Source organism: Phragmites australis, chromosome 21 (genome assembly GCF_958298935.1).
Source record: "Phragmites australis chromosome 21, lpPhrAust1.1, whole genome shotgun sequence".
Taxonomy (NCBI): Eukaryota; Viridiplantae; Streptophyta; class Magnoliopsida; order Poales; family Poaceae; genus Phragmites; species Phragmites australis.
Window position 1 is genome coordinate 22,617,966 of NC_084941.1, and position 26,653 is coordinate 22,644,618.

Below are 26,653 nucleotides of genomic sequence, written 5' to 3' on the forward strand. Positions count from 1 at the left end.
TACTTGGTTTTTGTTGGCTTCTAATGACTTCGTGTTGCTTATCTTGACTTGTTTAGGCTTGTATCGCTTGTCCTTTGCAGGATCCACTAGCTCCGTATATATATGGGGGTGTTGTACGTCATCTGGACTCCTCCTTTCTATTTTTTGAGATAAATCTTTCCGATTACGGAACGCCTTGGGTACCTACAGGTAATTTTCTTTCATCCATAGATCTCCTTCATAGAGATAAAGATAAGCCCTTAGAATTATAGAAAACCCTAGGGTGCCCAGATATAATAACTATCAATTATTTATCGTCAGTTTGTCCCCTAAGCCATTCTCACTTGATAAAATGCCAATTGCAACAAGCCAAGGTAAACTCTATTCCCTTCCTACACAAATCCTCTACGATTGTAGAGAATAACAGTTGTAGAGGTCGCTAGCCTCACAGTGGCCGACTTCCTTTCACAGGCTATAGGGGCTGCGAGCGAGTAGAGAGTAAGGATGTGATAATAGATTGCTCGTTACTGCTTGCTTAAGGCTAACAAGGGTGGCATATACAGCCAGCCAGGTGCAATCTCTCAAAATAAGCCAACCGAAACAAACTGAAAACAGATCTAAACTGCTTGCCTGCTTCTGCCACACAGTTGCCTGGAGACCGGACATAGAAGGGGGCAACAGTCGCTAAACATCGAGCAAATCGAGCACCTTGTTTGGCGCCTAAGCCATTCTCAATGGGTGAAATGCGCCATTGCATGAAGCCAAAGGCCAGAATTACCTAAGGTAATCCATCATCCTTCTCAATATCTAATATATCAGATTTTAAAATTGATTTTTAATATTACAAAATGTAAATTTGTAATATTACAAAATGTAATATATCGGCCAGAAAGGAACCCGACGCCGTCGCACACGTCGACGACGAGGAATGAAGACCCGGCTCCTCTGACGAGCCCGTCGTCGACCTGGACTTGAAGCTCGCACTCCTTCACAAAGATGCAGCACAACAACAAACACACATACTACCCTTCCATAGCTAAAAAAGTTATGGAGGAACAAAAGCACCAATAGATCTCGAACTAAATCCACCGGGACAACCTAACAACTAACTAACCTACCAAACTAAACTACTAAGTAGTATAGTACTAACCACGGGGGCCGGACCACCCTCCTCCTCCGACACCAGGAGACCATCGGAGGCGAGGGGGCCAGCCGAATTGCCTCTCGCATTGCCTCTAGAACTCTCCAGCCGACTCTCATCCAAGCATTCATATGCTTCATGAACGTTGTGGGCTACTTTCTTCCCTCAGTTTCACTTTGAGGGCTTCTTGGGATTCTTTACTTCTTCTTTTTTGAGGCGGCTGGATTTCATTTTTCTGTACTCTGAACTTTGAAGTCAAATTCAAATTTGAGAGCTTTGAACTCAAATAGGAGAACTTTGGACTTGGACCGGGAGAACACTGGACTCGGAAAAAAGTAAAGTGAAATCTGATTCATCGCACTAGAGCACGTTAGTAGGGACATTTCGTCGTATAGCTCCTAGTATGTACTTTCTTTGTCATACCAGTAGTATCTCTCTATATCACTAGTAGACTTGAGACGGGCCGAAGAAAAACCCGGTTTGTTTTAGGTCTAAAATTAGAGATATAAGTGAGTACCTAATAGGTACTTTTAGGTCACTACTTAGTTTATTTTTTCATCTGCTTAGTTTACATCGCTACCTAAAATGGTTGTCTAAGTCTAGCCCTAAAATCCCACTAGACAACAAAATTGGGCAATTCAAACCCTGTCGATTCCGCGCGTGCTTAAGGAAGGGAAGCTCCGATTTTTTGGTAACCGAAGCCGCATTGACGAAGGACATCAACACCAGATCATTTGGCAAAGGAAACTGCACGAGAGAAAAGGGAACGGAGCCCAATTTCTTGCCGTCACATTAATCCCCGCCGGCCAATTTGATTCCCTCTCCTCTCGCTATAAAATCCAAATCCCACCCCCGGCCGATGCTCCTTTCGGTCCACCACACCCAACACCCCAAAACCCGCCGAGTTTATGCCACTAGAGCACCCTCATGCCATCACCAGACTTCTTCAGCACCCCGCTGTCGTCGTTGTTCCTCTCCAAGCCTCCCCAACACTGTCCGAGTATGTGCCCACGTTCTCCATCTGCACCTCATCATCTCCGACCGCTCACTGTTGAGTTTCCACCACCGCACAGAGCTCCCATCGTCACCAAGCATCCGCCGTTGAAGCCCGACATCGCCAAGTCATCCTGAGTCACTTGGACTCCGTCCAAACTTTCAAATGAGTTTGCCATCGTCTTCTAGTCGAGCTCCACCATTCGCCGTCGCTTCCCGTGCACTGCAGAGCCGTCGCCACCCTTCTCCGGTCGTCTTCCGCCATGCCCGACCCGCTGTCCACACCGAAGCAGCCAGAGCCGAGGTAGGTCGATCCTCCACTGTCCGATCAATTTCGCACGGTGTAGATTAGATGCTAGATACTGGTTCGCGTTAGATAGATCTAGACCGTCCGATCGGTTTTGAATGTGCACGATTTAATTAGCCTTCAGCTGAGTCAGCATGTCCACCTCAACGTGCCACACTAGCGTTTTGTCTGACATGGCGATCCTAGTCAGCAACCCGAGTCACGTAAGCATCCAGTCAACACGATGACATCACCCGTGAGCAATAATTCGATTTTCCTTTAGAAGAATAATTCACGAAAATAGAATAATTCCGAAAATGGTTTTTCTTTTAATAGAAAAATTCCAGAAAATAGAAAATAGTTTAGATAAATATTTTAGGGCAGACCGCGTGAAAGCTTCAGGAATCAGTATAGCTTTTTTAAGTAGTAAAGATAAAGGTATAGTTGAATACTCATGCATTACAATGGGAGCCGAAAATTTATACATGATAACATTGTTGACTCTTCTCACAAGGTTCCTGCCACTGACAGTATATCGCAAGGTCAGGTAGATGACCCTGCGTGCGTTCACGTGATCCAAGAATTCGATCCCCCTTGTGATGTGCTCAATTTCCACCATCGAATTCTCTTGCCTTAAACCAAATGTTTTCTCGCAAAATTCCATCAGACGTCTCCTTATCTCAACTGCATCCCCCCTCGGCCCTCAGATCCCAATAAGGACATGGGAACCAGGTAGTCCATCTTCCTTGTGGCATCCCTCATCACCCGCCTCCTTCCAAATCGAATCATGCTTGGATAGGCAAAAGTAATCATTAATCCTCGTTAAGCGCCTTCTTCCTACTCTTCCTGAGCACCTTCCTTTTCAGCCTCTTCTTGGCCAGCCCATCGAGGTCCTTCTCCGGTGGCAGAACAGACCCAGGCCGGACAGGGGTGTTGAGCGCTGACTTGAGCAACGAAAGCACCTTGCGATCGGATACGGCCTTCTGGACACATGACAGGATGGTGTCCGGCGAGAGCCCATCGACCACAGTAGTGAGGTCGGCGGAGACGAACCAGAGGTAGGCGGCCCGTACGTTGTTTTATTTCTATAAATTTTTTGTAATCAGTTTTATGCTATAAAATAATTTTAGAAAAAATTTAAACAAATGTTTTTGGCCTTTTAAAAATTAGATTTAATTTTAAAAAATAGTTTGTATTGTTTTTAGCTGTTTAAAAATTTGTTTAGCCATAATTTTCATGTTGTTGCTCCGATTTGGGTGATTATTGTGCCCAAATCACCTAAAATTTGTGCTCTAGCTTGTATTTGTTATGTTTGTTTTGTTTAGTACTTGTTCTTAGTGTTTCTTGTTTTGTTCATGTGTAGAGTAGTTTATCCCAGAGACGTTTGTCAAGGTCCAAGATCAAGACTTCGATGACTTTGAGTAGCACTTTAGATAAGGTAAGTGTCCTTGAACATTTTGCTCCTACTTTTTACAAAGTTTATTTTACAAATTGCATACTGGTCAAATATGGTATCACATGGTTAGGATTTATTAGTTTTCCACAATATTCCTTATAGCCGTAATTTGATTATCATGTTTTGGGGTAAATTATACTTAGTGTTGCTTACTCACCAGGTAGCATAGGTAAATGATGTTTGTGATTAATAATGTGAATTATGATAATAACTTTGATAAAAGTGCTTAGACTTGGAAAGTAGGGTCTGAGCAAGTTTAGCATGTTGGTTGGCCTATGAATGTGTTTCAAGCAAGATTGTGAGCTTCTTCGGATAATTGATTATCTCCCTGTGTTGGATGATGACGGTCTTGCCTAGACCATGTTAAGGATCAGTTCGTAGAGTGACCACCCATGAAAATAGTACAACCACAAGCCTAGTATGGGATGAACCTAGCCGAGTAATTCGTTATTCTCTCAGTATGGTGAAGATCATTTGGTAGTACGGGGATAGAAGGGTATACTTCCTGGATCCGCAAGGCGCAAGAGGGGGCTTCTAAAGTGGAGGGTGCACTCCCACGATGGTGGAACCTCAGCGGATCGACACATGCTGAGAGAGGCGATGAAAAGACTTTCTAGTGGATTCCTAGCGCACACCTCGGAAGTGTGTAAGAGTCACCCGTCGGCCAACGGAAGCTCGGCAAAACAGGAAGACACATCTTCTGGAAAAAGTGTACGACGTCTGCAGAGTGAAAACTTATATGTCAGTTGTGCTCATGGTCATGAGCGGCATAGACTCCTCACATGATTAGTCGCGTGAATCCGGGTTGGTTTTAGATTGAATCTGGTGGATCACAGTGGTGGGAACTGTAATTCGAGTTAGTTATTTAGAGGTGGTTGGAACCTCAGTTGTGGAGCATGGTGGTTGGAACCTTGTCTGGCGTCTTAAAGAATTTTTCACTTAGTAATTAGGTTTCCTTTATAAAATTTTGTCCAATAATGACATTTATTTAAATAAACCCCCGAGTTAAGCCTATCTTGACTTTTAGCCCTCATGTCATATTTTTCCACACTTGCTGAGTATTTCATATACTCACGCTTGCTCTCTCCTAACCTCTTGTTGCTGCTCAGAAGGTGAAGACTACGAGGATCCCCCGGACGATGGAGTTGAGTTCTAGGTTGCGACTTTTCGGTCGATTGTTTGTGGAGCTGAGCGTTGCGCTGAGTTTATTTCCGCTGCTTCATAATTTTCTTTTAGATACTTGGGTCGTTGATGTAATAAAGTAACATTGTAATAATGAATATTGTGTCTGCTACTCACTTATGATGTCACTACGTGTATGTAACTTGATCCTGGCATACATGTAGTTTACGTTCGGTTTAGTCTAAAAATCGGGTGTGGCAACTATGTTATATAATCTCCAATGCTACTTTACTTACTCTTCGGTTTTTATCCTTGCGAACCACAAAACATCACTTATTAATATGATTAGCTGCTTAGGTTAAACACCCTCATGATAGACTTGTACTTTGTATGGATAATGGATGCCCATTTTTTGTTGACGTTCAAGGATCTTTGGGATGCAATATTTGTTATAATCTTCTCTCTTATATAAAAGCAAATCAATATAGCTTTACTGTTCCTTTGTTCTTTTTCATGTTGAGTTGCTACAAAAAGGATTTCAACATTCTAACAGTGGCTTAGTCGAAGACTCAGTTCACCACCTGTTAGTTACTTATGATATATATTCCGGTTAGCACTGCATTTTTCCTGGATATATGCTACTTCCGGGTTACACTTATGTTGCTCGAGTCATGATGTTAGGTACGAAATTCAGTGCTAGCTAGGTTCTCAAACCATTTTATTCATACCCTCATATTGGTAGTTAACGTATTTTTTTTAGTCTTATTATATATTGTCTCCTTTGAAAGCATTGTGCCAGACTGATGTCCTAATTTAGTTTAATTACTTGTGCCAGACTGATGTTAAGGTGATGGTAGAGCCACACATGATGGCTTGTTTACTCGTAGTGTTTTGTAAGAAGCTATGTACGCTATATGCTACTGTCGAACTCTGCTATTTATCTTGCTGTTAGACTTGAGATGATATGCCTACATATGAGGAATAGAGCCTCTGGATATTCTTTTTTGGTTGAAGTAAGCAATAACTGATGAGCAGCTGTTTGACGGTGAAATTCACCTTCGAGTTTTTGTTAAGCTTATGTTGTTACATTTCCGTACTCAAGCTCGTTCACTTAATATGTGTTGTCTGTTAGTCGCTACTGAAATATACTTGGTATGTTACTCTGTTATGTCTGCGCTGGCGATTTGTGCTGCACTTTATGATTCTTTCTAGGAAAATAATGGGCTGCATATATTTAATTATTCCTGTTACTTTGTTATAATGAATCACAGTAATATGGTTCTCTAGCTTCTCAGCGATCTGGCACTAATGCCATGCAAAAATGGCAGAATAAAATACGTGCCTTGCGACAATATTTAAAGGGCTGGACCAAGCATGTTAGCGGAATGAACCGGAAAGAAAAGAAGGTCCTAATATCCAAAATTGATACCCTAGACAAAAAAGTTGAACATACACCTTTATCAGTATATGAAATTAGGTTCAAACATTACCTCAATGAGAGGTTCACCCATCTCTTAAGAGAGAAAGAACTCAAATGGTACCAAAGAGCCAAAGTAAAGGATTTACTAGAAGGAGATAATAATACTAAATATTTTCAACTAGTAGCCAATAGGAGACAAATGAAAAAATGAATATACAAGTTGGAAAAAGAAGAAGCTACGATATTTGGGGAGATTCAACTTAAGAAGTATATCACCAAATACTACAAAAGGCTCTTTGGACCTCCTGAGACAAACAACTTCTCAATGGATGAAACACGTCGTGATGAAATTCCTCAAGTGAGCACATAAGAAAATGTATTCTTGATAGCTCCTTTTACAGAGGATGAAGTTCAACGAGTGTAGGGAAAATAGCCCTATTAGGCCATGTTTATGATTTTGGTGATTAATGACAACATAGTCAATAAGACTAACAAGTTTATCAAGAATATATGTTAGTAGGTCTCATGGATGCAATACATGAAGAAGAAACCAAAGCTGGGTCAAAGTTTGGTTGAGTTGAAAAAAGTCATGGGAAAAATGACTGCATCGGATGGTCTGGTGTTCACATGGTTGAACACACCAGAGCATTGTGTCCAGAGGCTTTTGACCTCACCGGATGGTTCGGTGATAAGTGTTTGCTAAACACCAGAGTATTTCTTAGTGACACATGTGCGAAATGGACACAAGTATTACGCTGGATGGTCCGGTGCTCAGAAAAGGTTACATACCGGAGCATTTCTACCAGAGAAGGTTGCAGCCGTTGAAGATCGAAGATCAACACGCCGGAAGGTCCGGTGATGAAGAGAAGTGCACCGAACAATACAACGGACAATGAACAATGCAAAAACGAAAAAAGAAGTAGAAGACCCCACCGGATAGTCCGGTGATTGATTTGAACATATCGGAGGCAATCACCGGAGCATTGTTGAAAAGGGGGAGAATGCAGTGACCTCATCGGAAGGTCTGGTGCTCTGAAGATGAGCACACCGGAGTAATATTCCAGAGAGGGTTGTATTGGGTCGGTTGGCCGAAGACAACCCACTGAGTAGTCCGGTGATGAAGATGTGCACACCAGAGGCTTCACCAGAGCAATTTGTGCAGAGGAGATGCAGAGGCTCGGATGGCTCAGATAACTCATCGGATAGCTCGGTGATGGAGTTGTGATATCCACCAGAGTATCCAGTGTTCACAGAGGCTTGAGTGGGGGTTCCAACGGCTAGTTTGTGAGAGTGTACTCACCGGAAGATTCGGTGTTAGTACTACTGTTCTTACCGGATCATTCGGTGTTAACAGTTTTTCAGAGTCGTTTGGTTAATGGCTAGTGCGCGGGTTTGAGGCTAGAAATGCATCTCCACTTAGTCATTGGAAGGTGTGGCATGAAGCTGGAGTCTAGAGAAGTTCATATACACCTGAGAAGACATCCAAGCCACCAAAGTGTTTAAATGATCATCCAAGGCAATTAAGCACATGATTAGAGAGTGATTAGTGCTTATAGGCCTAGAGAGTGTGTTGCTAGGTAATTGCTGCCTAGAGAGTGGATCAAGGAGTGATCCAACCTTGTACCTCTTGGCATGTCGGCATCTTGGAGTCTTGGTGACTCGTCGGCAAACTTATTGACCCTCCGACTTGGTGTGGAGTGGTGGCAAGACACGTGTACGGGGATGCGAAGACCCTTGCCTTAGTGGCTCAAGCTCCGAAGTGATCACAACGTCAAGGAATCGGAACAAAGGCTAGTGGTGAGACCTTGCCTTGGCGGCTTTGTGGCTCATCCGGGTGGAGGCTTTGTCTTTGTGACTTGGTGGCTCAAGAGCCGTGACCGGGTACCGACCGGGAGCATATCCTTTATGGAGCTCCAACGTGGATTAGGGGTGACATTCATGTCATTGATACCACAGAAAAAAATCCTTGTGCCGAGTTTGCTCTCTTTACCTTATTTACGTTTCTGCATTTACATTCTTTCGATTTACCTTCTTAGATAGGTTGCAAACACTTTGATCGGTAGAGTAGACACACTAGATAAATCTAGAGCACATTTAGATAGAAATTGATATAGGTTTATCTTATATTGTTTTTAGAGCTGAAATAGTTCTAAGTGTCCTAATTCACCCCCCCCCCCCTCTTAGGATATCACCGGTCCCTTTAATTTGTATCAGAGCTAGGACTCACATCTAGCTCTTCAATTTGTGTTAGAGCTTCACACCTTTCACAAGGTTTCGCCAATTCAAATAGCATTTGAACCTTAGTCTCATTGTGATCGGTTAGGCTTCACCGCCTAGTGAGTTGTTACGTTTAGGGTTAGGATAGATTCCCATAGTGCTCCACTTTTCGATGGTATAAATTTTTCACGTTGGAAAATTCTAATGTCTTGTTATTTGCAAACACGAGGGTTGAATGTTTGGAGAGTCACTGAGGAAGGGATGAAATCTCGCATCACCAACAAGGAGAGACAATTAGATGCATTGGCCAAGAGTATTCTTTTATCATCTATATGTGTTGATGCATTTAATCGTGTTTATTCTCTCACCAATGCACATGATATTTGGAATATTCTCATTGAAATACATGAAGGCACAAAGGATGTGCGCAATGAGAAATATCATGTGTTTGTTACTAAGCTCAATGGCATCAAGCAACTACCCCATGAAAGTGCTAATGATATGTATTCTCGTTTGAACATTCTTGTTAATGAGATCAATGGGTTAGGTTTGACGCCAATTGAAGATGATCAAGTGGTGAGAAGAATACTTCAAGCTCTTCTTCCGAAGTACAAGTTGATAGTCTCCATTATCTACGACAACAATGACATCAAGAAGATGATTCCAAGTCAAATACTCGGTAAGATCACCGCCCATGAGATGACAATGAACATAGCGGGTGGAAGCTTCTTCCTCATCTAACACCAAGAACCTTGCTCTCACAAGCAAGCAAACTCAATGCCAACACATGAAGGCAAGGATGAGGAGACAAGAGCAAGAGTCAAGCTCAAACAAAGATGATGGTGATCAAGATGAAGAGAGCTATGAAGAAAATGATCAAAGTACATCAAGTGATGAAGAGATTGATCCTAAGATGGCTAATCTCTTCTCAAAATTAGAGAAGAACATGAAGAAGATAAATGCCAAGATTGATCATCCTATCTCCATTGAAGATTTGGTCAACACAATTGATCATATCAAGAAGGAGAAGAAGAAGACCAAGAACAAGAGGGAGACAAGGGGAAGAGCTAAGGCATTCGTAAGCATAGGAAGATGGGTGAACGACGATGAAGAGTCAAACTCAAGTGATGAAAGTTTCATCATCCTCCCCTCCAAAAAAAGCTCTTCCTCAAGGTCGTCATCACACAAGTCATCATCACGCAAGTCATCTCACAAGTGCCTTATGGCCAAAGGTATGGATAGCGATGTAAGTGATGATGAATCCGATTAGGATTCTCCTTCCTATGATGAACTACTTCATTTGATTAATGAGCAACCCATAAGTTCTTCCAATACAAGCAAGTGAAGAAGGAGACCAAGAAGAAGAAGAAGATGACGAACCTCTCCAACAAGACCTCCAACCTCTACACCAAGCTCAGCTACAAGAACAAGATAAAGAGCAACCACTACAAGCTCAAGAAGAAGGAAAATGACAAGATGATTGCACACATGGTTAGGAAGAAGGATCGGAGGTGGAACCAACCTATTTGGGTGCCCAAGAAAGTCATCACCAACACGAAGGGGCCCCAATTGGTTTGGGTTCCAAAGAAGACTAGAAGCCCGAAGCAGCTCGGGGGATTTGGAGGCTTAGCTTGCAAGATGAAGTGAAGATTCAAGCAAACAAGCTAAGTGTACAAAAAGGACACATTGATGAAGATCATAATCATCATATACCCAAATCCACATCCAAAGATATTTAAAGTAAATAAGCTACATGCAAAAACCTCTTAATTATTCTTATTTATCTCATATAGGATTGCATGTGCTTATTTCAATTTATTGCAATACCTATGTAAGTTTTCATATGGTAGGTTGCTTGTGTTTATCTCTAACCCATAAGAAACCTACATGGTTTATTAGTGGTAGGTTCCTTTTATAGCACTAGTTTTACAATTGATATATTTTATGTGCCATGATCCAATCTATAGGATAAATCCCCATTGTTATCAATAACAAGTGCATATATCGCATAAGTATTCAACACTTGTATGCACACATTTAGGGAGAGCTTACCCTATGGATTGTGATTTTGAGAAACATGTGTTGCAAGTTGTATCTTTTGTAGTCTCATGGAGCAATCAATATGTCCCTGGAGGTATACAATGGTCAAACGTTTTAATTGGTATCATTGTCAAATCTTTTATTCATTTAAGCTACCTATATGCATAATATAGTTTAAACTTCCTATCTTGACATATTGTCTAGTTGTGCATATGTTTCTTTCTCATCATATGTATGCACACATATAGGAGGAGTTTAGACTATATTATGTAAGTTTCATAAATTGTTATTTATGTGCTTTTATAGCTTACAATTGGTATCATACCCTACAATTGATATTATTCATTTGTAGTGATATGCCTACAATTGGTATCATTTTTATTGGATCATGATTTGTGAAGCTCTCTCCCATATGCTCATTTTTCCCTTGAGTTCAACATGTGCATATAGTCTTTTTTGGGAAATTGTTGACAAAGGGGGAGAAGTTTGATGACCAAAGCAAGGAATGCAAGATGAACAATGTGGTGAGATTATAGCAATTGCAAGATATATGAAGGTTGACAAAGGGGGAGAAGCTCTTGCTTAGATCAATCAAGTGACATAGTGGCATTGGAGAAACGAGGAGCTACAACAAAGGGGGACTAATTAGTAAGAGCATGCATTCAAGCAATGTGGTAAGACTTTATGCTCATTTATGATCTTTACATTTGGTATTATTTGTTATTTGTCACTTGCTTTGGTTGTGTTGTCATCAGTCACCAAAAAGGGGGAGATTGTAGGGAAAATAGCCCTATTAGACCATGTTTGTGATTTTGATGATTGATAACAACATAGTAAGTGCACTTGCTATAGTCATTTTTCGTGCAATTTTTTCCAACTCAACCAAACTTTGTCCCGGCTTCGGTGGCTTCTTCATGTATTGCATCCATGAGACCTACTAACATATATTCTTGACTACACCGGATGGTCCGGTGATAAGTGTTTGCTAAACATCGAAGTATTTCTTAGTGACGTCACGTGTGCGAAATGGACACAAGCATTATGTTGGATGGTCCGGTGTTCACATGGTTGAACACACCGTAGCATTGTGTTCAGAGGCTTTTGACCTTACCGGATGGTCCGATGATAAGTGTTTGCTAAACACCAGAGTATTTCTTAGTGACACGTGTGCGAAATGGACACAAGTATTACGTCGGATGGTCTGGTGCTCAGAAGAGGATACACCCCGGAGCATTTCTACCAGAGAAGGTTGCAGCCGTTGAAGATCGAAGATCAACACGCTGGAAGGTCCGGTGATGAAGGTTCACCGGACAATACACCAGACAATGAACAATGCAAGACAAAAAAAAAGAAACAGAAAACCCCACCGAATAGTCTAGTGATTGATTTAAACACACCGGAGGTAATCACCAGAGCATTTTTGAAAAAGGGGACAATGTAGTGACCTCACCGAAAGGTCCGGTGCTCTGAAGATGAGCACACCGGAGTAATATTTCCAGAGAGGGTTGTATTGGGTCGGTTGGCCGAAGACAACCCACCGAATAGTCCGGTGATGAAGATGTGCACACCGAAGGCTTCACCAGAGCAATTTGTGCAGAGGAGATGCAGAGGCTCGGATTGCTCAGATAACACACCGGATAGCCCGATGATGGAGTTGCGGTATCCACCGGAGTATCCGGTGTTCACAGAGGCTTGAGTTGGGGTTCCAACGGCTAGTTTGTTTGAGTGTACTCACCGGATGATCCGTTGTTAGTACTACTGTTCTCACTGGATCATCCGGTGTTAATAGTTTTTTAGAGTCATTTGGTTAACGGCTAGTGCGCGGGTTTGAGGCTATAAATGCATCTCCACTCAGTCATGTGAAGGTGTGGTATGAAGCTGGAGTCTAGAGAAGTTCATATACAACTGAGAAGACATCCAAGCCATCAAAGTGCTTAAAGTGATCATCCAAGGCAATTAAGCACAAGATTAGAGAGTGATTAGTGCTTATAGGCCTAGAGAGTGTGTTGCTAGGTAATTGCTTCCTAGAGAGTGGATCAAGGAGTGATCCAAGTTTGTACCTCTTGGTATGCCGGCACCTTGGAGTCTTGGTGACTCGCCGGCAAACTTGTTGACCCTCCAGCTCATTGTTGAGCTTGCCTTGGTGGCTCAAGCTCCGAAGTGATCACGGCGGCAAGGAACCGGAAGAGAGGCTAGTGGTGAGACTTTGCCTTGGTGGCTTGGTGGCTCATCCGGGTGGAGGCCTTGTCTTTATAACTTGGTGGCTCAAGAGCCGTGACCGGGTGCCGATTGGGAGCATATCCTTTGTAGAGAACCAACGTGGACTAGGGGTCATTCATGCCGTTGATACCATGGAAAAAAATTCTTGTGCCGAGTTTGCTCTCTCTACCTTATTTACGCTTTCGTATTTACATTCTTGCGATTTACCTTCTTAGATAGGTTGCAAGCACTTGATCGGTAGAGTAGACACACTAGATAAATCTAGAGCACATTTAGATAGAAATTGATATAGGTTTATCTTGTGTTGTTTTGGAGTCGAAATAGTTCTAAGTGTCCTAATTCACCCCCCTCTTAGGACATCACCGGTCCCTTCTACAGGCTATTTTCCAAATGGAACATAACAAAGCCCCTAGGCCTGATGGTTTTCCCGCTGAATTTTATCAAGTATTTTGGGAGGTGATCAAGGCCGATTTAATGGCTTTGTTTGTTGATTTCCATCATGGTTCCTTACCGCTATTCAGTCTTCACTTTGGAGTAATTACATTACTTCCAAAGTTAGACACCGCCTAAAAAATACAAGAATATCGTCCAATATGTTTGCTTAATGTCAGCTTCAAAATATTTACTAAAGTTGGCACTAACAGGATAAGTGGGGTGGCAGAGCATGTGATCCGTCCAATACAGACTGCATTCATTCCTAGTCAAAATTTTATGGAAGGAGTTATAATCCTACACAAGGCCATCCATGAGTTGCATAAGAAACATCTAAACGGAGTAATATCGAAGATTGACTTTGAGAAGGTCTATGACAAAGTCAAATGGCCATTTCTACAACAAACTCTAAGAATGAAAGGATTTTCAGATAAGTGGTGCCAATGGATCTAAAATTTTATATCTGACGGGAGTGTACGTTTCAATGTCAATGATGACATTGGACCTTACTTTCAAACCCACAAAGATTTACGACAAGGAGACATTGTGGCAGATATGCTGGCAATTATGATAGCCAGAGCCAAAGAGGATGGACAGATCTTAGGAGTTGTACCACATTTGGTGGATGACGGGTTGTCAATCTTGCAATATGCAGATGACACCATCATCATCATGGAACACAACTTGGAGAAAGCCCGCAATATGAAGCTTCTGTTATGTGTTTTTGAACAACTATCTGGACTTAAGATCAACCTTCACAAAAATGAAATATTTTGTTATGGAGGGCAATGGAGATGGAAGATCAGTATACACAACTATTTGGATGTGATACTGGATCATAGATCATATCCTTTCAGATATCTTGGCATTCCCATGAATCATCGAAAGCTTCGCAATAGTGATTGGAGAAAGGTTGAGATAGATTTGAGCGACGACTGAGTAGTTAGAAGGGCAAACACTTGTCAGCGGGAGGCTGATTAATATTGATATTCGGTTCTCTCTAGTATGCCAATGTTCATGATGTCTTTCTTTGAAATTCCACGAGGCGTACTCAAAAGACTGAATTATTTACAATCCAGGTTCTTTTGGCAATACGATAGTAACAAAAGAAAATATAGACTTGACAAGTGGAAAATCTTGTGTCAACCTAGAGATCAAGGAGGGTTAGGGATTCTAGACCTTTCAATCCAAAATAAATGCCTCCTCAGTAAATGGTTATTTAAGTTTCTGAGTGAGGATGGAGTTTGACAACAGTTGCTTAAAAACAAATACCTTGGGAGTAAAGCCCTCACACAGATCGAAGGAAAACCTAGGGATTCACATTTCTGGAATGGACTAATGGAAGTCAAATAGGAATTTCTCAAAGGGGGCACATTCAATATACAGGATGGCACCCAGATAAGATTATGGGAAGATATGTGGCTAGGTAATATATCTCTTAGCGAACAAAATCCGTCGCTCTTTGGTATTGTGAGGCATAGAAATGCTACGGTGGCGGAGGTGATGAGTACTATACCGCTCAATATATCATTCCGCAAACCAATTATTGGAGACAGATTAACAGCTTGGTATAATTTAGGGCTCAAGCTAGTTAACATACAATTGACACAGGAAAGAGATACTTTTAGATGGAACCTTGATAAAAGCGAACAATTTACTGTCCAGTCCATGTATAGGCATATGGCAAACAGAGACCTTTCCTTCTCCAATAATTTTTTGTGGCGTTTAAAACTCCCTTTGAAGATAAAGATCTTCATGTTGTATGTAGGACGAGGGGTCATATTGACTAAAGATAATTTGGCAAAACGAAACTGGAATGGGGATCTTAAGTGTAGCTTTTGTAATCAAAATGAAAGTATACATCACTTGTTCTTTGGTTGTCATTTTCCTAAATCAATTTGGCGTGTTATTAAAATTACCCTTGGGATTGACACACCAACAAACATCTGTCATATGCTGGGTGGATGGGTTAGAGGTGCTGGACAAATTAATAAGAACAAGATCTTTGTCGGTGTAGCAGCCTTATGGTGGGCTATTTGGCTATGTCATAATGAGATTACTTTTGAGAAAAAAACCAATCATAACTTTCATGTAGGCACTTTTCAGGGCACATATTGGCTAAGACACTGGAGTTTGTTGCAGAAGGAGGAGGATAGGGGTGTCGTCTACAAGGTGTGCCAAGCTTTGGAGATCATGACAATGGATATCTTCGCCAAGAATAGGTGACTCTTTAGTAATAGACTTGCTGGTAGTTGATTGGTTTTTATGGAGTTTGTAAACTATATTTTGGTCCCCATTGGGAATGCTCGAAGTTTGCAACACTTTTCTAATAAGGAACCAGGCTGTATGCACCAAGTACTGCAGAGGCTGGAAACCCTTTTCCATTATCTAAAAAAAAAAAGCTAAAGTTTATGTCTACTTGCATAGCTTCTTGCATGTTTCTTATAAGTCTACCATGTACATGTACCCTTTTTGTATTCAGTTGAAGTCTTTACTGCTGGGATTATTTGCACATATTTCATTGCCCATTTTGTCGTGGGTTATTTTATTCTCTACCAAAAATTCCATTTCACGACTCCTAGGAAACATTGTAACCTGATGCTTTGTACGTAGGGGTCAAATTTACTCGATAAGAGGAAATTATTTTCTCATGTGCATGTTATTTATACATGTATGTGTTGGCTCAGTACTTTTTTTTTGACACCTCTCCACTGAGTATAGTTGTAGTATTTGTTCAAGAACGTGCGTACACACACCACACACAACACATGCACACCACACACACGCCCCACGCACGCACTCACCCAGCCCTACAACCACACACAGCTTGAAAGAACGCATCTCTACTTGTGGCACCATACGGCTCCCAGGTGCGAGACCGGGGGGTATCAATCCTCTATCGGCTCGGCACAACCACTGTGCCTTGCCACTGAGCCAAAGGCTCGTTCGCTGTTGGCTCCGTACTTGGTGTGTGCTTTAGCAACCAGAATCTCGAGAGATTGTTACAGTGGCATGTACGCGGTTGGAGCAGGTGGTCAGGACGCTCTTTACCTGGCATGGATGGGGCTCTAGGCCTCAGATTTTGAACCCACCACCCTAGTTTTACCCAATTCTAGCTTGCAGTTTCCACTTTTATCAGAACGTGTGTGGTCTTTTGTTCATGACTCTCTTTCTTTTTTTCTTTGTTGTTGGACTGTGTGCATCTTAGCTATATACAGACTGAGAGTAAGCTCCCGTGCGGTTGTATTATCTTAATGTAACCATGATAGTTAATAAAAACTTCTTTTATCGAAAAAAGAGACTTGTTCTAGCGGCATGTACGCGCTTGGAGTAGGTGGTCAGGGTGCTCTTTACGCGGCGTGGATGGGATCCTAGGTCTCGGTTTTTTGAGCCAGCCACATTAATTTTCATCTTTATTTGTGATTGTTCCTTCGATTTATGTACTTTGTTCTCTTTTTTTTCAAACTTTGGGCTATGTGCATCATAGTCATACAGAGATTGGGAGTGAACTTTTATGCATTTATATCATCTTGATATAGCAATGAGAGTTAATAAAACTTTCTTTATAAAAAAAAATAGATACAAAACACAACTTCAAAGTATACGAGTGCTATTCATAATACCTGAAATAATGGATGATACATGGAACACAACTTTACTGCTCAGTTTCCCAAGTCAACAAGTCTTCCTCTATCTTCTCCCTTTACTTCACAAGAGTCCCCAAGTCAATAGTCCTCCACATTCATCTTCTTTTACTTAAACAAGATCACCTTTTTACCCACTACTGAATTTGACTATGATGGAATCAGTGATGCTGTGTGTAAGATCAGTCAAGCCACCAATCCTTTTAGTATTTTCATCTATTGTTTCCTTGAAAAACCGTCACTCTGTTCTGTGCAGGAACTGAAGACAAGTTGCTTTCAGCTTTTTATTGCGGAGAAAATTGACACAAGGAAAATGGTATGCTTTGATTTTTTATTTTTATTTTTTTTTGCGGGGATATGCTTTGATTTGAGTGAAACGTATTCTTTTTTTTTTTTTTTTTTTTTTTTGGCAAGGAAGGTGCAACGAATATGGCTGTTACAATATCACTATTATCAGCACACTAAGTTTTATCAATGAGGTAAAGAAACAGGACACCCATATTCTTGCATAGAAAACTTAAAAAATAATCGTCCTTGCAAAAAAAAGGCCTTCAAAACAATCATCGAACTATGAAACTCAAGAGACTTCAGCATTGCACTGACAAAGCCTTCATATTCACCAGCAGCACCAACTATTCCTGCATCTCCTGATCTGGCACCCCCCCCCCCGCCCCCCGAGCGCTGATTTACAGTATCAGTCCTTTGTTCCTATACCAAACAAGACAAACAAACTGACTCATGAATTTTGATTAATGCTGACCAATATATACTGCTTTGCTTAAATGCCTATCATAAACCACTTTTCCATAGCCTCTTACCTTTCGAAAACTAGTTAGTGGAATAATATATGCATATCTTTTATTAATGGAACAATATGCACAAATCTTTTATTAGTGGGACGATATACGCAAATCAACTGAACCTGAGATTGGCAGACAATTTTACCTAAAGACTCCCAATTCCACACCTCAGAACACAACTTTATTGCTCAATTTTCTAAGTCAAGAGGTCTTCCACTATCTTCTCCCTTCACTTGACAAGAGTCCCCAAGTCAATAGTCCTCCACATTCATCTCCCTTTACTTAAACAAGACTTCCAGCTGGTTAGCTGCAAATTATTCACTTCATTAGTTGGCAGTCAGCATCGGCCTAGTAAGAGATTATTCTACCGAGCTAAAATTATGAACCAAGACATTTGATCTGTCAGACATATGTTCAAACGCTGTCTGAACCCATGTCAATAGGAAATACTGACAGAGAAATATATCTTGAGACAGCATGCAGATCATCGTTTTACAACTGATTTATCATTTTCTCTCTTATGAGGGAGGTGTATATAAGGCATCTCGTAAACATAGAAAAAGATGTATGCAAGTGTGGTATTGGCAGCAGTGATAGCTTTTCACCCACTACTGAATTTGACCATGATGGAAACAATGATGATGTGAGTAAGATCAGTCGCGCCACCAATCCTTTCCGTATTTTCATCTATTGTTGCCTTGAAAAACCGTCACTCTGTTCTGTGCAGGAGAACTGAAGACAAGTTGCTTCCAGTTTTTGTTTCTTCATGAAATGCGTTAATTAAGAACTCACAGCTCCAAGTCCATTAGATATCTGATTTATTCAATCGAATAACGCACCTGCGAAGAAATAAGTCTCTTCCGTAAGTGATACACATGTCGGCAAAAGAAAAACAAATCCATCACATAATTGACATCTGCTATTTTCGGCACCAAAGAGGATAGACTTACCTCTCCATATGTAACACAGCGCTTAATTCACCAGACAGCACTGTGCCAAATGGTTAAACCGGTTTTCTGCAGATTGCAAGTGGAAGGAAGTCAAGTTAGTTGGGCCCCAACAAAGGGGAGAAGGGACAAAGATGGTGACACAGAAGAAGACCAACAGGACCAAATTGCTTCCAGTCAACTAACTTTTGTAAGACGCTATTTCTAGGATCTTCTATGTCTCTTGTATCAGTCTTTAGATCAAGTAGCTGATACACATAGTACAACAATTGTGACATCACAATCATACAACGTATATAAAAGTATTAAGATTACAACAATACAAAGGTTTTAATCATAGAGTATTACAAGCCTTGGCCAACAAGCCAACCAAAAAGCACAACGGAATAACAACCCAAAGCCACAGGCAGTTAGGGTGCGAACGCGACTACTAATCTACTCCTCATCCGTGCTTTCGTCTCCAGCGAAGTCGGCCTCTGCTTCCTCATCTGAATGATAGCAAGAATATATACGGAAGGTAGTCAACAAGTTATATACTATTGCAAGATTTTGATAGATGCATAAAGGATGACTCAAGGATAAGGCTATATAGTTTAGTTTTAAGCATAAACCAGTTTCATGCGGATATTCAGTTGTATTCTCTACTGCCAATTTTGAAATAGATCAAACAAGGTAATAAGATATATCTGAGGGGTTTTCAGTCCTATGAGGGACTACACCTCGCTCCGCAGTCCCTATCATTGTGTTTGGTGTACCTCTAGTACCACATAGCTCTTAGCGGACTGAGCCAGCAACCTCATCACACGGACATCTAGTCCACACACTCACTCATCGAAGATATACACACCCCTGAGTCTAACCAAGTGAGGTCATTGCGTTGCATGTCCATGACCGTGGACACGGCTAGTCGAATATATTTACACTATGCAGAGATTGTACACTATACCCACGCGATATGCTGAGCCTCCAACTGTTGCAAGCGGAGGAGCGAATCATACCAAGATCCAGTACCCATCAAGCATGTTGCTACACGATCCACCCACGAAATAAATAGGGGTCTGGTGGAGTGTTGGATTAATCGCGGCTCGACGGTCATTGCAATGTCACCAGCCAGCTCTCGTACTGCACACAGTAACGAGTCTTTTCCTGAGTTCCCGTTGTAGCCCTACCTCCAGGGTGGGTAATAAGCTCAGCTAATGGGGTGTGAGATCAAGTCATGCCCATACAGGATGCATGGTTGCACTGAGGTGGCTTAGCATGACGGTACAATGATTCAGTGCTTCTACTGCCGAAGCATGCATCTTCAACTGGCAATGATTACCACAGAAGTAACTCAAGCCCCCAACAGCATCCTCTACCGGAGGACTACTCTACTTTCCTCGCCAAAATAGTTTTCACCCATTTTACACATCACCTACCATATCCCACACTACATCATGGATTTCACAACACTAAAGATTCATGACATATGAGTTGAAATGATTGTTCAGTGAAGCGACATCTCCAAATAGATGTATTGCATAAGCGATATCTCCGAAGAGATGTATTCCATCCTAAGCATGCTAGATATCAAGGTGTCGTCCGACATTAATATAGATAATGACAGTTAAATCCTAGGGTGATATGTATTCTAGATTAGGCCTGTTCAAAAGCCGGGCCAGACCAGTATTCGGGCTAGGCTTTCAAAAGCCCAACGGGAAAACCACAAGCCCGAGCACAGCCCGAGCTTGATGTCGGGCCGAGTTTCTAGGCCCGAGCCTAACCCGACAGTGGGTTTTTTTTGGGTTTGGCTTGGGCTTTTCCAGGCTTTCTCTGGTTTTTTGGGCTTTCTTGGGTTTCAGGCCCGTTTTTGAAGCCCGAGCCCAGCCCGAGAAACCCTACAGGTTGGAATGTTAAGCCCAAGCCCAGCCTGTGCACTGGTCGGGCCAGGCCGGGCTGGGTCAAATCGGGTTTGCCGCGCCGGGCTGCCCATGAACACGCTTATTCTGGATAAGACATTTAAGGCATGGTAATTATTTAGTAGGATTTAACTACTGCAAGTAGTTGAAAAAGCGCATTACATAGCACATGCGATAATGAGTCATGTTTTAGGTTGATCGTTGCAAAATATGGGCTCCAATGATCAAGGGGATAGAACTTTCCTTCTCTGAAGTCTTCTTCTAACCCTTGGTCAAAGTTGGGATCCTCTGGGTCCTCCGCAAAACCAGCAAAATCCTCTGGTTTTGCCAACTCGAATATGATCAACAACAGTCTATACTAGAGAATAATCAAATAACACCAAATGAAAAACCAAATGAGCCATAAATGATATCACAATGTTATATAAAGATAGATATCGAATTTACATGAATTTAAGCGAAAGAATCGTCGAAATTAGAGTTAGAACGAAGAAGTTACGACTCTTGGAAGATTTAATCTAAAATTAAATCGAGAAATTATAAAATAGCACTATTCATGAGGGGCTCACAATTGGGACCCACTGAACAGTACTGGTTTAGGTTGGCTCTGGGCCTGAATTTGGGCTCGGGTTTGGGTCTGTACTTGGGCCTAGGCCGGGCTGCATAGTGGATGACCCGTCAGGGTTGGGCCAACTGCTTCACAAGCCATGGCAGCAGTTCTTATTAGTACTTACTTCTTTCATTGTTTACTAGTTTTTTTTTACTATGCCAAGTTATAGTAAATCCTCATCCATGCTTCAGTAGTTCTAACTCCTAGTCATAGCAAGACCTTGCACGGTTCAGTAGTTCTAACTCCGAGTCATAGCAAATTTCTTAGTTCATTGCTTTCATGATTCGGTAGTATCAATCCTAAGTCATAGAAAAAGCAGTCAGTAGTTTAATCTCTGGCTTCCAAGTGATAGTTGATACCTGTTCAGTAATTCATCTTTTCCTAGTTTCAGTAGTTCATCACTTTGTGTTTCGGTAGTTGATCCTCTCTGAGTCTAGCCTTCCTCTTCCTGCCCATGAGCCTCGAGCAACGTACGTCTCTCCTCAAGCCTCTGTACTCCACTGCAGCTAACCAGTCCAATATAAATCTCGACTGCCCGTCCATCAAAACGGGATTCCCTCCACCGGGGCGTCCAATTCCTGCCCTCAGTTTCTCCCTTCGAGCTGCTAGCCCAGTGGCAGCAGTGTAGGCGGTCATGGCAGATGCAGACGAGAACATGAGGGGCCATGGCGAGAGCATACGGGACAGTGGGCATGGGCGATCGGTGACTCGGTCGTGCGCAGGCAGGGGGCGCGGTTGGTCGCAGGCGGAGGCGCAGTCGGGAACGTGGTCGAGCAGTGCGTTCGGTCGGGCGTGTCAGGGAAGAGTGCGGGATCTGGGAGGGCTTCGGTCGGGCTCAGGCACGCAGGACGCGCAGCTGGGTACGGCCCGGGGGCACGGAAACGTGAGGGGCACGCCGAGTTGGACGCCTGGTTGGTTCGGTCGGGGTGAGATGGGGTTGGTTGGACTGAGTTGTCTGGTTGCTTGGTGTAGAATAATACGCTACATCCTATGATAGAATAGTATTTATATATTCAAAATTATATATTTTTTATTTTATGTGGTTTAAATAATTATAATTTTACTATATTCTAAATGCTAAAACTCGAGATATTAAAATTTTACCCGGAAATATAGTTCCCTCCTAAAAAGGCAAGAAAGGATCAAAGATAGCGATACTGAAGAAGACCAGCACGACCGCACTGCTTTCGTTGTGCATACTCATGACCCTGCAATATGCTCTGTCCAACAACGGTAGACAGCACGCTGCATATAACTACACATCCCAACTACTCCAGCACAACCCAAAAGACATTCTGAACATCAAATGCAAATACTATCCCACAGAATGCAATCTTCCTCAACACCTCTGCTCTACCTCCACCTGCTACTCTCGCCGTGCCTTCTTCTCTTGCAAGTACATGCAGTGCATCATGGGGGCATATCACTGAGGTCTCAGCAGACAGCGCTCCTCCACTGGAAATCTACTCTCGACAGCTTGCCGCCATGGATGAGCTCTTGGCAGGACTATACCAGCCCGTGCAATTGGACCGGCATCATGTGTACATCCGTGCGCCATGGACGCCGCAGGCCTTGGGTCGTGACAAACATCTCCCTCCCAGATGCCGGCATCCATGGCCAGCTCGGTGAGCTCAACTTCTCAGCTCTCCCATTCCTCGCATATATTGACCTCAGCAACAACAGTCTATATGGCGCTATCCCAGCCAACATCAGTTCTCTATCAAAACTCTCCTTCCTTGACCTCACGAGCAATTGGCTTACCGGACAAATACCACATGAGATCAGTGGCCTACAAAGTCTCACAGCGCTTGGACTATCCTTTAACAACCTCACAGGGCCCCTCCCTGCATCATTGTGTAACCTAACATCGTTAATACTGCTTATTATTCACCAAAACATGGTCTCAGGACACATTCCAATGGATATAGGGAGGCTTGTCAGCCTGCAGACTCTACAACTAAGTAACAGTGCCTTAAGCGGTGAGATACCCAGAGCTCTTGGAAATCTGACCCGTCTAAGTGCTTTGTGTCTGTATGGTAATGAACTGTCTGGGCCTATACCCACGGAAATAGGGAAGCTCGTAAACCTGCAAGATCTTGATCTCGGCAGTAACAAGCTTACTGGTGCAATCCCTGTCTCTTTATCCAATCTCACAAAGATCACCATAATTTATCTAGATGAAAATCAAATCACAGGTCCCATCCCTCCAGAACTAGTCAAGCTCATTAACCTGCAACATCTTGAACTCGGCGATAACAAGCTCACAGGGCCTATACCCCTAGAACTTGGCATCCTATCAAATCTCCAGATTTTGCACTTGGATAGCAACCAAATTTCTGGTTTTATTCCAGCCAACTTAGGAAACCTTACCAACCTCCAACAATTGTGGATGGCAGAGAATCAACTTTCTGGCTCAATACCAAAAACTTTTGGCAACCTGCAAAACATCCAGAATCTGCGGGTCCACATTAACCAATTATCAGGTCCTCTTCCTCGCGAGTTTGGAAATCTCACAAGATTAGTTGACCTTGAGCTATCTTATAACTCCCTTTCTGGACCTTTGCCTGCAAATATATGTGCGGGTGGCAGACTCGAATTTTTCATGGTTTCTTTGAACATGTTTGATGGCCCTATTCCAAGGAGCATGAAGGTATGTACAACCTTGATTCGACTGTTACTTGATGGGAACAAGCTATCAGGAGATATATCCGAACATTTTGGTGTGTATCCACAACTCATGAAAATACGATTAGCATCAAATAGGCTCTCTGGGAAAATCTCACCGAATTGGGGTGCCTGTCCCCAACTAGAGGAACTACATTTATCAGAAAATTCTATCAGTGGCCAAATACCCTCTGCTCTTTCTAAATTGTCCAACTTGGTTCAACTAAAACTCGATTCTAATAATCTCAGTGGTGAGATACCTCATGAAATTGGCAATTTAACAAATCTGTATAGCCTGAATTTGTCACTAAATCAGCTATCCGGATCCATACCATCACAGTTGGGAAAGCTGAGAAATTTAGGATCCCTTGATATATCTGGTAACAATTTGAGTGGACCAATACCTGACGAACTGGGAGACTGCATCAAGTTACAGTCCTTGAGGATTAACAATAACAATTTCAATGGGAATTTGCCTGGTTCAATAGGAAATTTGGAAAGCCTACAGATCATGTTAGATGTTAGCAGTAACAAACTCAATGGTGTCTTGCCACAACAACTCGGAAAGTTGGAGATGTTGGAAGTTCTGAATTTATCCCACAACCAGTTCAGTGGTCGCATTCCTCCCTCCTTTGCCAGCATGTTGAGCCTATCAACGCTTGATGTGTCCTACAACAATTTGGAAGGACCAGTCCCAGAAGGACGTCAACTTCAAAATACTTCAGCTAGCTGCTTTCTCCACAATAAAGGTCTGTGCGGTAATCTCTCTGGCTTGCCACCATGTTATTCAACTCAAGTATCTGGTCGCCATAAAAGAAGGTTACTTAGTTTGTTGCTTCCAATTGTCCTTGTTGTGGGTTTCACCATTATTCTTTCTACAATTGTAATTATTATGATCCGTGCTCATCACAAGAGAAAGCCCCAAGAAAGTGCTGGTACCAATGGAAGAGACATTTTTTCTGTTTGGAATTTTGATGGAAGAATTGCATTTGAGGATATCATCAGGGCAACTGAAAATTTCGATGACAAGTACATCACTGGAACAGGAGGATATGGCAAAGTATACAAAGCACAACTACAGGATGGGCAGACAGTTGCTGTGAAGAAGCTTCATCCCACTGAAGAAGAGATGAATGATGGAAGAAGATTTTCACAGGAAATGGAAATCTTATTGCAAATTCGACAGAGAAGCATTGTCAAGTTTTATGGATTTTGCTCCCATCCAGAGTACAAGTTTCTTGTATACGACTACATAGAGAGGGGAAGCCTTCGTATGACCATGGAAAACGAGGATCTAGCTAAAGAGATGAACTGGCAAAAGAGATCCACTCTTATTAAAGATGTGGCTCAAGCGATATCTTATTTGCACCACGACTGCAATCCACCAATTATCCATCGAGATATCACAAGCAACAACATCTTGCTCGATAGAACTTTCAAGGCTTATGTCTCGGATTTTGGCGCAGCAAGGATTTTGAAACCGGATTCATCAAACTGGAGTGCGCTAGCAGGCACTTATGGCTATATAGCTCCAGGTAATATATTTTTTCTCACAGCAGAAATATTTCTATATTTCTATAGTGATTCCTGATTATCATGTTATGTTTTGGTGCAGAGTTGTCCTACACATCTACTGTGACCGAGAAATGTGATGTTTATAGCTTTGGTGTGGTCGTGCTAGAGGTGATGATGGGGAAGCATCCGAGGGATCTTCTGGATCACCATGCATCATCAAGGGAGCATTATATGGAACTTAAGAAAATCCTGGATCAGCGACCAGCGGTACCAACCACAACAGAAGCGAAAGACGTAGTTCTCCTAATGAAGGTGGCATTTTCTTGTCTGCAAGCTTCTCCACAAGCAAGGCCAACAATGCAGGAGGCGTACCAAGCCCTTATCCATCAGCAGTCTTCCTGCTCTTCCCAAGACATTCCAGGAGAATCACACTAGGTGAGCTCTAGCACATAATCATGGGCTTTCAGCTTCAGAAAGCATTTCCGACTTCAGAAACCAACTCACTGTCACCCTTAAACAGCACATGCAACATTTGTCCAACAACAAGCAATCTGGTTTTCGGCTTTTTCCTTGCCTTCTTGAATTGCAAGTTTGGCATGAAGCCGTACCATTGAGGTGTCAGCAGACAGCCCTCCTTAACTGGAAGCCTACTCTCCACAGTTCCTCGGTACAGATGAGCTCTTGGCAGCACCATACCATCCCCTGCAATTCGACTGGCGTCATGTGTTGATAAATATCAACCAATCTTCAATTGTAACTCATTTCTACCATTATCATCAATCCATTGTCTTTCTTGCTTATCGTGCCAGGTTACAAAACTAGGTTTTTATTGCGCTTTGTACAGTATTGCATACAAAATGAGACCAGAAACATCCAAGAAACCAAAAAAAAAAATTCATATAACCTTTTAAAACTAAATGGAAATCATGGGGAATCAGCTATCCAGTAAGTGTAAATAACCAAAATACACACAACAGTTGCTTGTAAAGTACTATTGCATTTTTAAAGTCATTGCAGCAACAACAGAAAGCCTGAACATTTAGACAGTCTACATCCTTTAAAGATCATATAACTGTATTGAGAATTTGCAGCTCGATCTCTCACAGACATGGATACTGGCCATATGTCAGTGTGTAGCGAAAATAGCCCTATTAAGTTATGATTGTGATTTTAATGATTAATGATAATATAGTTATTAGGACTAACATACTTATCAAGTATATGCTTTAATAGGTCCCATAGATGCAACAAAAGAGAAGTCGCCGAAGC

General features: G+C 42.1%; 1 protein-coding gene across 2 annotated transcripts; it reads left to right on the forward strand.

The window, feature by feature from the left end:
- The first annotated feature begins 22,532 nt into the window (after positions 1-22,532).
- LOC133903099 (MDIS1-interacting receptor like kinase 2-like) lies at positions 22,533-26,109 on the forward strand. 2 transcript variants are annotated; one of them, XM_062344465.1, is made up of 4 exons: positions 22,533-23,927; positions 24,210-24,618; positions 24,667-25,404; positions 25,485-26,109. In XM_062344465.1, exons 1-4 carry the CDS (start codon positions 22,533-22,535, stop codon positions 25,817-25,819), a joined length of 2,877 nt encoding a protein of 958 aa, XP_062200449.1. In that variant the 3' UTR covers positions 25,820-26,109. The 2 variants fall into 2 exon arrangements, with proteins under 2 accessions (XP_062200449.1, XP_062200447.1); XM_062344463.1 differs by having other exon boundaries at positions 22,533-25,404; positions 25,485-25,819; positions 25,905-26,106.
- Positions 26,110-26,653: the final 544 nt, after the last annotated feature.

Bases quoted from the DNA above. Each gene is read 5' to 3' on its own strand.
- LOC133903099 (XM_062344463.1), top strand. From the start codon at position 22,533: ATGCAATCTTCCTCAACACCTCTGCTCTACCTCCACCTGCTACTCTCG. The intron at 25,405-25,484 runs GTAATATATTTT...GTTTTGGTGCAG, and splicing joins TTATGGCTATATAGCTCCAG to AGTTGTCCTACACATCTACT.